Here is a 12,497-nt window from a genome sequence, read left to right on the forward strand (position 1 = left end):
TACATATATATTTTTAATATAGCCATGATACTACAAGAAATTGTCTTAAAAAAAAAAAAAAAACCGCTAGGCCCGCGAAGCCCACGAGCCCGGCACGTTAAGCACAGGACCATGTGGGCTTAGGCCCGTCACGGGCCGGTTCCACCCATTGAGCCCACGAAGACCGGGACCGCCAGAGCCCAGGACCACGAAGCCCGGGACCGCGAGGCCTGGCCCGTTAGGCCCACTAACGCCCGGGCCCGGGACAAAATACAGCATTAATTCAAATTCCTATAAGTCAGGTCAGTTAGGCTACTGCGGTACATTTGTTGCTATATATAAACTATCTACAGCCTTGGTGAAAACTCAACCAAAAAGGCTTTACATTTTCACTTCTGCTTCAATCTTAATTCAAATATAACGTAAAATTATTGCAGATTACTACTCTCTGAATGAGGAGATGTTTTGCTGTAGAGAAGAAAATGGAAATATGCAGATGCTTACTAGTTATTTAATATTCCTTATAACACATAGAGTAAGTTATTTTAAATTTGTTGACACAAAAAAAAAAAAAAGAGTCTGTAGTCTGTAGACACAACATTTGCATGTAAGGAAGGACTAGTACTAGTATTATTCCGCTGCTAGAGAAACAAAACGGATGCCTCAAAGCTCCGTTAATTTCCAATTATAGAAGTTTTCCGTTTGGATTGCCAAATATAAAAAAGAGTAGCACCAAACTCACCACTCTGCTTCCCACAGCAAAGGTTAGTCCTTTCCCTCCTCCTCCTTCCAAAGAGCGACCATATATATTCTCTCTTTTTCTTCTTGTGCATTTTATCTAATTCTTTCAAATTCTTTCTCTTTATTTGTTAGCAAGCATCGATAATTCAATTCTACAGCTTCTTTCCTCTATTTTTTCTCTCTGTTGGACATCCCTAAAGAGAAAACTGCATTTTTATACTTGACACCATTTTATAATTTTACGCTTAAGCCAGTATTAATAATATTGTCCAAGATACGACCTTTTAATTTCTTCTTGTTCTTTTCTTAGTTTTTGCTGTTTTGAGTTTTTCGATCATGTTACCCTTTCATAGTTTGCACTTTCTGAAGCTGTTCCTGAAATGACTGAGCTTTTCCGCTTCCATGTGTATACTTCTTCATTAAAAGGGAAAAAATGACTTTCTTAGTTTATGGTTTTCTTCGATAGTCTATTTGAAAGGGTTTTTAAATTTTAGATTGTTAGATAGTGAGACAAAGTTTCGATTTTTTCATATTTATGGTATCCGGACTAGCTTGCGCGCACCTCGAACTTGATATCTCCCACCAGCACAACTGTCAGGTAACATGTCCCAAGGCTTGGGCAGATGGGAAAAAAACTACACCTAGTGTTTTTTTGCCTCCGCTAGGATATGAACCTGAGACCTTTTAATTCTCAACTCACTTCATTGACCACTAGACCACATCTTTGGGTGCTATAGGATATTTTTCTTCATACCATATGCACTTATTTTGATTGAACGTCGGAAAATGTTACTAATTTAGGAAACTAATAAAATAAGGGCATTTGATAAATTCAAAGTTGAGCTGCTTTCAACATGAAAAGCGTAGGGAGAAGGATGGGAAGATATTGAAAGCGTAGGCAGCTTTCAATAAGGCTGCCTCCAAATTATTTCATTTTTTTTTTTTTTGGATCATAATCATTGTATAAGAGATATGGACTTAGTTTTTATACTGACCTTTGGAATTGCTATGTAAGCTTTTGTTTTTAAACTGGGTTTGAATCTCTCTCTCTCTTACCACGATTACACCTATTTCACTAATGTTAATGATATTTGTTTAGCTGAAAAAGAGTTGCCTATATTCACTTTGAATTATTATCTTCAGAAAAGAAAATGGTTGAAATACTCTTATTAGAGATGAAGGGATGCATTGTAGCTGTTGCAATAGCTGATTCCTGCATTTGTTGAAAATAGTAAACTTAAATGTTCAAATGTCTAGATTCATATGTCTTTTTAGTTATCTTAGGTGCATGAATTTGCATTATTTAGGTAGACTTTTATATTATCATTTATCAATGTGGCTTGGTTCATAGAGTGCATGAAAGAGGTGTGAAGAAATATGTCTACAGACTAGTAGCACCTATAAAAGCACCCTTTGTAATGTTATCTTATAATTTATAAGAATGGAGTCTTTCAGAATAAGATATATTATGGTTTATGTTTATCTCCCTCTTCTATCCTCTTTGTGCCTCCTACCTTGTACACTTATTATAGTCCAACATCATTCTTGTATTAGGTGATAAACTGTAACACCTGGGAATAAATTTGTGTGATATCCTGGGGTTTTCTGTGATGTTTCAAGCCACTCTTTTGCAACTAACTTGAGGAAAAGATGTCAATGCTAAGAATTAGGTACATATAGCATGTAAATCCTTAGTATTTTGATGTTCCATTCTTAGGATGTACTTCTAGCTCTTTACATGGATTCTTCTCCACTGTATTTCCTTTTCACGACTGCTGTGATTTGCTTTTCTTGAGCAGAGAGTCTCTCGGAAACAGCTTCTCTACCTTCAGAAGGTAGGGATAAGGACCCATTTGTGGGACTATACTGAGTATGTTGTTGTTATTGTTGTTTATTCTTACGGTGTATACGAAGTGAGCGTAGCCCGATCTTCATTGACCATTGCCCAATGTGTTTTGATTTGTGACAGGTCATTTGAAAATGTTTCTGAAATCTCGGTTGTCGTGGAACGTAATAATCCCTGCTGAGAATCTTGACGTTGAAGGTTTAACGCTTCAGAAGGAGATTGTCATTCGCCTCTTGAAAGATTTTGCTTCCAAGAAAGCCTCAAAGAATCTTGGTTACTTTTTAGCAGTCACTGCATTGGAGAAGGAAAAGTTCGAGAACAGATGGCTGGTGATGTGCTTTTCCCTGTAGAATTCAGCTGCATTACCTTCAAGATGTTTCGCGGAGAGATCTTGGAAGGGGTTATTCCCAAGATCTTGAAGCACGGCGTCTTTTTGAAAACTGGCCCCGCAGACAATATTTACCTATCTAATAAGATGATGTCAGATTATAAGTATGTGCATGGGGAAAATCCCATATTTATGAATGAGAAGATGTCAAGAATTGAGAAAGATACAGTGGTGCGTTGCATTGTGATTGGAACAGAGTATAAGGAGGAAGGGAAGGAATTACTAGCACTTGTCAGCTTGGAGGGTGATCACCTTGGACCCATCTGAATCCGATCATAAAGTTGTGATTAAAGATATATAGTAAAGCTAAATTCAGTAGTTATATCATTTGTGTTTAGTACTGCTTTGGATTGGATGTGACTTATATCTGTTGATGTTGCTGACACTCTCTGTAAGTGTCTTATTTTCTCATTTGATTGCTTAAGCCCTCTAGTGAATGTGTAAATGTTTTAAAGACATAGTATGGTTAAGGTGATGAACCTTTTGATACCTGAAATACCCTTCTAAAGTGTCTAATTCTCGTGACTGATTTCTTTAAAAGTATCTTCATATAGTGTTTTTTTTTTTTTTTTTGCCAAGGGTCTATCGGAAACAGCCTCTCTGCCTTTATAGAATAGGGGTAAGGTTGCGCACACACTACCCTCCCCAGACCCCATGTATGGGATTAAGCTAGGTTTGTTGTTGTTGTTATCATCTTCATATAGTGTTTGTCATCCCAGATTCTCTTACTCCATGGACAGGTAACTAACCTTTACTCCTGCCTCACGTTTCACTTTCGGAAAATAGTTTCAAAGTTTTCCATGTTTTCTAGCCAGGAACAAAGATTCTGTCCCGTGCAGAGTGAAAAGGTCCAGAAAGAAAAACAACATAAGCCTGGTTGAGTAAACTAGAGAGCCCATAATGATGATTAGATAACATCACTTAGAACTAGATGTAGCTTGAGACGGACTTTAACTATAGCTGTGGAATCTAAAGTTAAAGCAACTCTTTGGATGCTTTACTAATTCAAATGCCAATGGGAAAGGCAGCTAAAACCACAACTACAACATCTACTTGATTCAAGCCGTAGTAATATCATCCAGATTGCTGAAATGTGCTCTTCTAAGAAAAGTTTACAAGTATTATCCCTCCTCTAAAAGAAGCTCTATTCTAGTCTACAACTTAAAGGAATTTGCAATATACTTAATAAGTTACAACCTTCACTCTTTCTTTTTCCTCTGGCTCTCTTTTGACCCTTAAACCAACCTTGAAGTACATGGTTTGATCATTTTTGCCCCGCCGAATTCTCAATGGAACACACTCTCACAAGTTGTCTAGCTACTAAGACTACAGAATCAGTAGTCAAGCTGAAACAGCCAAAATCTACTTCAAACAATAAACATGCCGCGCTAACATTCTGACGTTAAGATTAGAATACTTTTAGTGAAATCTTGCTTTAGGTTTATTTTTTTGAAAAGTAAAATGTGTGTATTTGAATTTGTCTAGAAGAACAAAATTTTGTCGTGTTACCAGATTATTTTTTAAATTTTTAAACAGCAAAAAGCATCTACCTTTTTGAACTACAGAAACAATTAAACTGTTGTTTTAGGGAACAAAACAACTGTTTTTCAAAGCACGACTTTTTTTTTCAAGAGCATTCGATTCAACAATAACATGTCCCTCTTATGCAACGGATTTACTAGTAAGAAAATTTCCTTTAACTTGAACAATGTTTGCAGGTCTAACATTTTATAGAAGAGGAAGCTGACTACCACAAATGACAGCAAAAAATTAGAGGAAATGTTGCAACAGCTATATAGATAATAACTTGGTTGCATTGAATGCTAACACTGTGGTTTATTAGATTAGTGATTCTTTCTTTCAGGACACCTATAAGCTCCAATTGATCTTTGCACCAACAATGAGAAGGAAGGCACCAACAATATGAGCCTTTAGCTTAGACTAGACTTACATTCTTTCCGATCAACTTCCAGGGACGAGAATTCATCTTGTGTGCAACAGCAGGAGGTCTGGCTTTTCAACAAATTTTTTCCAGTCATTGCAGAACCTCGCAACAGTTGCTCCGTCAAGAACTCTATGATCTGCACCTATATTTATCTGAAAAAAATGGAAACATCCTATATGAGATACTGAAACGAAAACGTCTGGTTTTGATGCATTGCATGACAATTAATGTGTGAGGGGTGCATCGTGAAGGTCTTTAAACCACAACATACCGTCATGACTGATGCAGGATATACATCCCCATCTTCAGCAAACTGTGCAATTTTCTGAATCCGGCCAAATCCTATGATGGCAACTTCAGGTGAATTTATAAGTGGGGAACCAAACTTTCCACCGATTCCTCCAATATTGCTTAGAGTAATAGTTGACCCTGATATATCATCAGGAGTAAGCTTGTTTATCTTAGCCAATTTCTGCAGTCGTGACAGTTCCTTTGTTATCTGTAGCAGAAAACATATATTCAGTTAACAACTCCGCTCAAAAGGAAGCAAAGACATGCATTTAGTAGTGTAAATAGATACAGCAAAAAGATAAAAGGAATTGATCTTGGACTATGGAAAATAGCACTTATCACTTCTTCTTTCTTTTTTTTTCTTTTTTTTTTTGTTGGGGGGGGGGGGGGAGGGGGGGATGTGGAGAGAGAAAAGTCTCGTTCTGAGATTTCATAGTCAAAAGTTTTCTCAGCCTCCTTTCACACTATGGTAAGACGGGTCAGGTGCAGAAAATGTGGACAGGTTGCTTGTCTTGAAAAGAACTGATTAAGATACTATTTTGAAAATTAGTGTCAACAAGGAAAAGGAAACAGCCGAGGGTCTATCGGAAACAGCCTCTCTACCCCATCAGGGTAGAGGTAAGGTCTGCGTACACAGTACCCTCCCCAAATCCCACTTGTGGGATTATACTTGGTTGTTGTTGTTGTTGTTGTTGTTGTTGTTGTCAACAAGGAAAAGGAAAAGGAAAAGAGAGGAAAGGGAAAAGACCAAGTCAAGGAAAAGGAAAAGGGAGGAAAGGGAAAAGACCAAGTCCTGAGCTACACCTGCCATAAAATTTCTTCCTTCCACACTATGGTAAGAATCAGACGCAGAAAATATATAAGAGGTTGCTAGTGTTGAAGAGAACGAGCAAGATATTGCACTAAATGTACTAAACCAAGGATTTCCGGTCATCCCTCAACTAATAAACATGGTTATCTGTGGAAGCAACATAATTATCAATGTACTCCTTTTGTGCACAAGTTTTACGTATCCTCCTCCTTTTTCCCATTTCATAAAGTCTGGAACACTTATATGAAACTCTTTCATCAGTTACTCAAACTAGTGACAGCAGATTCATCTTCTAGTTCTGTACTCCCAACACCACAGAATAGAGAAGCAGTGCTTCTATCAATTTCATTTCACTATAATGATCTTTATCGACTCGAAATTGTCACATTTCGAGCTGAGCAAAATTTCCACCAGGACCAAAATGCCCACATCTGAGACTCTTCCAATCGTAACCTTATTCTCTGGCTTAAACACTCAAATGAGAGGAGTTGCAATTTTGAACATGTAAAACCAGATCGATTCAAAGATAATCACAAAAGGCATCAATAAACTTGCCAAGCTTCACTGCCATTAGATCCTCCTTCATCAATTCCTCCTAAATATATCTTAACAACTTCTCTATTTGTTCAGATCAAACTAAACATTCTTTCTATTTCTTGATTTTCAATAATAATTTACACACTCATAAAGAATAAGGCTGTACCCACATCATATGATATTAAAGTAATACGCAAACACAAGAATCCACAGAATAACCAGGAATTTCTACACTTCCGTTTTGTTGAAAAAAGGAACTTCCACACTTCTTAGACCTTTTCTATTAGTAATCTCAGCCTCCAATATCTTCCTACGCTTAATAGACTATAACAAGCAATGTGGAGATGTAATTATATGAGGGGTAAAAACAGCATATAGAAATGTCAATTTCAGTAGTGTAGACTATGGCAAGATTTGAATTTACTGGGATAACAGATGCCAACTCACCTCCAAGATTGAGAGAGACTGAACATTTTTTATGTTTGGAACAACCAAACCATTTGGAGTAGCCATTGCTATTCCAATGTTGTGGGACCCTAGGTCGTGGGAAGAAAAGAGTATCATTAATAGGGACGAAGAATGTGTGAATGAAGAAAAGGAAATATAGTAGCAGCATATAACACAAAATCATGTAAAGCGAGCTATTTTTACTATCAATGAACACTGGAACACTTGAAATTGAAAATTAAGAATTTTGCATTGATATACCTTTTAGGATGACCTCATAGGATTCCTCACTGAAGCAACTATTTAGCATGGGATGAGTAGTTAAAGCCATGGAAAGTGATTTTATTAGGACAGGAAGGAAAGTGTGCTTGATCTCCAGATCAGAATTCTCATTCTGGAATGATTTTTTGAGCTCCACAAGTGCATCGCAATTCATCTCTTCTATAAAATAAAAATGTGGAATTTTCGCAGCTAATGTCATTGACTTAACCATGGCACGCTGGTATCCCCTGTAGAGTGAGGATCAAATAGCAAACTATGAGTAGAACAGAGAATGCAATACCTCCCTTGTAAAGGAATATGCATCTAAATTTTGCAACCACACATTTCACATCGATGGAGAACTACTTGGGTAAGAAATATATCTAAGCATTTCACCAAATAGGGAGAAGAGTTGTTAGAAGCTTTAGACAAAAACCTGGAAAAAGTTGTGTAGTATGGAATATGGACTACTAGAAAACTGAAAAGAAATCTGTAACCAGCTCATCTGGAACTCTTACTGCAACTTTAAAATTTGTTGAATCTAGAGATTAAAAGCGACATGCAAGCAACACATGCTTTTCTAGTTTGATTCTTTATTCTGGTACTGTACTTCTCAATTTCACAACACACTTGAAGAAACTTGTTCAAAGAACACGCTTTCTATCAACAAAATTTTGTTCAAAGAACGTCTCTAACAAATGAAAAACAACACCCCATATGGAAATAGTAAAGTGAGCTAGTGAATTTGAATTCTCTTTATGGTAGAAACTAACCTTAGCTGAAGTGTCTTATCTTCATATCCCCCTCCAATGAGAGATGAAACCTCTGAATGTTTTTGTTGTGCACATTCTAGTGCTTCATTAATTAGTCCTTTTTGCATTGCATAATTTGTAACATCCTCTTTAAGTATCCTTCCATCTTTACCAGTTCCAGGCACATCATTTATGTCTAAACCATACTGCTTTGCAAGATTGCGGACAGCAGGTGTAGATGACACTCCATCAATCTTGGATTTTTCGGGCACGGAACTGATATCACTTGAGCCAATAAAATCAGAGTCCAGCGATGTCATCTTTTCTGAAGCATCAGAAGTCTCAGCAGGCTCAGGAATGTCATCAACGGCGATCTTCAAAAGTGTTTCTCCAACCTACAAAATTTGGCAGAGAAAATGATATAATGCAAAAAGTACTCATTTCTTCTTATGAACGACATTTTTGCTCAATTTTTCTTACAAGCATAGTTCCAAAAGCACACCACACATAAAAAGTGGTTTTCTATGTAGCTGATCTTTTAAAAGTGAGCCTATTCTCCATCTTCTTTGCTCAAACATGTGAGGGTATCTTCAAACTGGATGGAAGTTCATCATTCTTTTAAAAAAACCTATTTGACAGTATGAGATTAACATTTCCAACTACTTCCTGATCTCATTATTAAAGTGCAGTTAAACAACCAAATCCTTAAGACGAAAGATTAAATACCAGAAGAATTTCAGTGTGGTTGGTACACAGTGAACGCACTGTGTGTGTTGTACCTTTACAATGTTGCCGGGAACATGAAGAATTTGAGAAATTTTTCCTTTGTAACGACTTGTTATTTCAATGGTTGCCTTGTCACTCTGAACTTCACAAAGAGGTTGAAATTCTTCAACCTGGTCCCCCTGCCCAAAAAAAAAAGAAAATCATCAGAATGTATTATATAAAATGCTTCATAGACTAGTAAAGTAGTAATTATGAGCTAATCAGCGCAAAGTCAGCAATCCAACAAGAGGAAATAGGAGAAGTGAAAAAAGGCAGAGAGACAAGAGGGGAAAGAAGCAGGTACTCCCAAGTCAGATGTTTTAATGCTGGAATACCATGCTGTTAGAATCCTGCTCGACAAGTGATTAAAGGACTATGAGAAATTCTTAAACAAGAACCCAGCATACTTAACTCATCCCACCAAATTATAGATAATAAAAAATGGGCAGAGCCATTAAAGGCTAAGAGAATTTTAAACAAGAATCCAGCATATACTAACTCGTACGGCCAAATCGCAAATGAAAACAATGGGTAGTACTTGATAACTTCTAATAAGAGAAGATTATAAGGACCAACAGGGTAATGGCCAAAATCATGAGGAGCTAAACATCAACTGCAGTTTGCTAAACAAGTAAGGGCATAAAGATGCATGTAAATTCTACTTCAAGGTATGATTGGCTTCAAATTCCTCACATCAAGTTTAATTTTAAAAAAAAAGTCAAGCAGTTGGGAGTCCAATTGCATGTTTTTAGTAATATAGCTGAAAATCATTTACTAAAGAAGAACAGTATGGTATGAAATACCCTATTATATTAACACGAAACATCCACTAACCTCATGAACAAACCATTTGAGAAGTTCACATTCAGCAATGCCTTCACCAGTTTGCGCCAAAGGTACATCAATTACCCCACCAGTAGAAAGATCCAATGCAGCTTGAGTTGAAAAACTACACCCTCTCAGAGGAAAGGAAACATTCGACTGCAAAAGAAATATTGGCATAAACAATAAGTAAAAACAACAGAAACCAGAGTTTTGCTAACCTACGGAAAAAATAACTTCTCAAAAAATATTGCATAAAACCTGCCTCAAGAACTTTTGATAGGTTCAAGAGGAACTGATGCGAAACAGACAGAACATGTTGTAGAAATAGAACAAGTAAACATTAAATGAGGGAACAAATTCCATGATCTGACCAAAACGCTACCGATGATCCTTAATCTTAACACCACTGGATGAAAAGAAACACCAACTTTAGAAACTAATCTGCACAAATTCCAATTCTGCCTATTACTTGAATAGATAAAGGTTAGCCGCACAAAGCATCCCGCTTTCCGCAGGCTCCGGGGAAGGTTAAAAATGCCAGATTACAGCCACATCAAAATCTACAATCCTATATAGGTTGCAGCATTTCTCTAAGGTCAGTATGAAACCAATTTACTTAATTCATGTAGCTTTAATATCACATAGCCTAGAATCTTGATATTCATCACATCCCATGTGAGGAAAAAGGGGGTGGGGTTGAAAGGAACAAACTAAAAAGAAACAAAAAGCAAAACAAAAAAGCACTGGAAAATTACCCTTTCGAATATTCAGTTTGACAAGTTCAACAAAAGTGTGCACACATCACTCAGAATCCACTACTAAAGCAAAGTACTCTGACATACAATTAATGGTAAAAAGCTTATGAACACACTCACTTACCTAAAATAATCTTGAAAAAGGATAAAACAAAAGCAAACTAAATTGTCACCTTAAATGAGCAAAACGGTGTCGTATAGTTTCCAAAGAAATGAAGTTGAGACTGAATTTTCTTGCCACTGCTGCTTACAGTACTAACAGGTGTCATCGGAGCTGCCACCGGTGCAACAGAAGACTGAAACCACCGGCAAATACTCTGCCGGAAGGAATTCCGGAGCTTACCCTGATTAATTTTCCGGCAAATCATAGTAATGGGAATTAGCGGAGATTTTGTTTGTGGGGTTCAACTATTTTTTGGGTCAGCAAATCAAGAAAGTGAGACAATGTGGACAAGTACAACTATTCTGTGCTGCTGAATATAAACATTTGCTGTCTGTCTATTCTTTATTGCGTTGACAAAAAAAACCAGTTACAGTAGTGGAGTAAATTTTATTGCGGGTTTTTTCAGAAATTTTTTGAACATGATTTATAGCCCGCTTGGCCGTGCAAAAATCAGCTTATATTGAGAAATGTATTTTTTTTAAAAGTAATTCTTAAAAAAGTACTTTTGGAGAGAAGCTATTTTTTTTCCCTTCTTCAAAATTGTTTTTGCTTCTTCTCAAAAATACTTTTTTTCTTTCCAAAAGTCAAACACCTCAATTTTTGACCAAAAGTACTTTTGACCCAAAAAAAATACTTTTGGCCAAAAAATAGCTTGACTAAACGGGCTATTTGCTTCAAAAACGAGAAATGATGTTGGATTATTTTTGCACTATTATTATTATTATTATTATTATTATTATTATTATTATTATTATTATTATTACTATTATTATTATTATTATTATTATTATTATTATTATTATTAGACGGAAAAAAAAACATTGACCAACTTTTACAAGCAACTCCTACGGTACTAATCTAGTAATCTTGGGGAAATACAACAGTTCCAGTCATGTGGTATTATTTTTTTTATATTTATTTAAAAGAAATATTACATTTTATATTCAAAACTATTTCACTTCAAGTAGGCGGTTGACATAAAGATTGTAATTTTTGAGGGAAAAAATAGTATTTGGAGTTAAGTTGAAAATAGTATTTTGAATTTGAAATTATATTTGGATATATATTTCACTTGAAAAAATATTGCAGTTATGTCTAAAAATTTTAAAAAAGTAGTCAAAATTACTTTTTGATTTTTGAAAAACTCATTTTCAAAAAAATTGCAATATGTCATAGACAAATACATTTTTGAAAAGAAAAAAATCGAGAAAAATAAAAAATATCTATGGACAAAGGGGAACCTAAATATTTTATTTTATCCTTAATGGGTTCTGTTTATAATCACATAATATTGATATGTTTAAAATTAAAAGTTTGATATATAATGATGGTATCATATTATTAAGAGTGGCAAATGGCCTGGTCAAGTCGGATATGGGCGGGTCAAAAATAGATAATGCATAAAAACGGATAAATTATCCGTTCTGACCTATATTTAATACAGATAAAAAATAGTTTAGTCGGCGGATAATATGGATATCCATATTATCCATGGCTTCTTGAATATAATCACTTTTGGGAGAATTCCTAGTCTCCCAAACTTAAGGAACCCCAATTTGAGGCTTTACAAATTTATAAGTTAAACTCGTTAGTTATCCATTGCTTATCAATTTTTAAGTGAATAATATGGTTCTTATCCATATTTGACTCGTTTTTAGAAGTTCGTAATCCAGCCCATTTTTTAATGGATAATATGGGTAGATAATTTTTTTAACTATTTTGCCACCATAATATATTATCTTGTACTTAGGGGTGTACATGGACGGGGTTGGTTCGGTTTTGAAAACCGAACCAAATCAACTATATCGGTTTGGATTGGTTCTGTTTTGGCGGATTTTCTTGATTTTTCTGGTTTTTCATTACTTCAATATTATTTTAATCTTGCTTTGTTAAATTTTTTATAAGTAAATATATGTTTAGTAAAAATTTTAAAAAATTGACAAACATATTATCTATTAAATATTCTTATGGGAGAATTTACTTAGTAACAC

At 35.5% G+C, this 12,497-nt stretch overlaps 1 protein-coding gene and 1 pseudogene across 1 annotated transcript; one reads left to right on the plus strand and one right to left on the minus strand.

Moving 5' to 3' along the window:
* Nucleotides 1-719: 719 nt before the first annotated feature.
* On the plus strand, nucleotides 720-3,452 carry LOC107783080 (DNA-directed RNA polymerase V subunit 7-like; annotated as a pseudogene).
* Nucleotides 3,453-4,628: 1,176 nt separating this feature from the next.
* Nucleotides 4,629-10,853, minus strand: LOC107783079 (lipoamide acyltransferase component of branched-chain alpha-keto acid dehydrogenase complex, mitochondrial-like). The gene is made up of 8 exons (XM_016604051.2): nucleotides 10,517-10,853; nucleotides 9,598-9,744; nucleotides 8,778-8,903; nucleotides 8,020-8,393; nucleotides 7,247-7,494; nucleotides 6,986-7,074; nucleotides 5,171-5,398; nucleotides 4,629-5,051 (listed from the first exon to the last, which is right to left on the minus strand). Exons 1-8 carry the CDS (start codon nucleotides 10,709-10,711, stop codon nucleotides 4,938-4,940), a joined length of 1,521 nt encoding a protein of 506 aa, XP_016459537.1. The 5' UTR covers nucleotides 10,712-10,853; the 3' UTR covers nucleotides 4,629-4,937.
* Nucleotides 10,854-12,497: the final 1,644 nt, after the last annotated feature.

This window comes from Nicotiana tabacum, chromosome 7 (genome assembly GCF_000715075.1).
Source record: "Nicotiana tabacum cultivar K326 chromosome 7, ASM71507v2, whole genome shotgun sequence".
Taxonomy (NCBI): Eukaryota; Viridiplantae; Streptophyta; class Magnoliopsida; order Solanales; family Solanaceae; genus Nicotiana; species Nicotiana tabacum.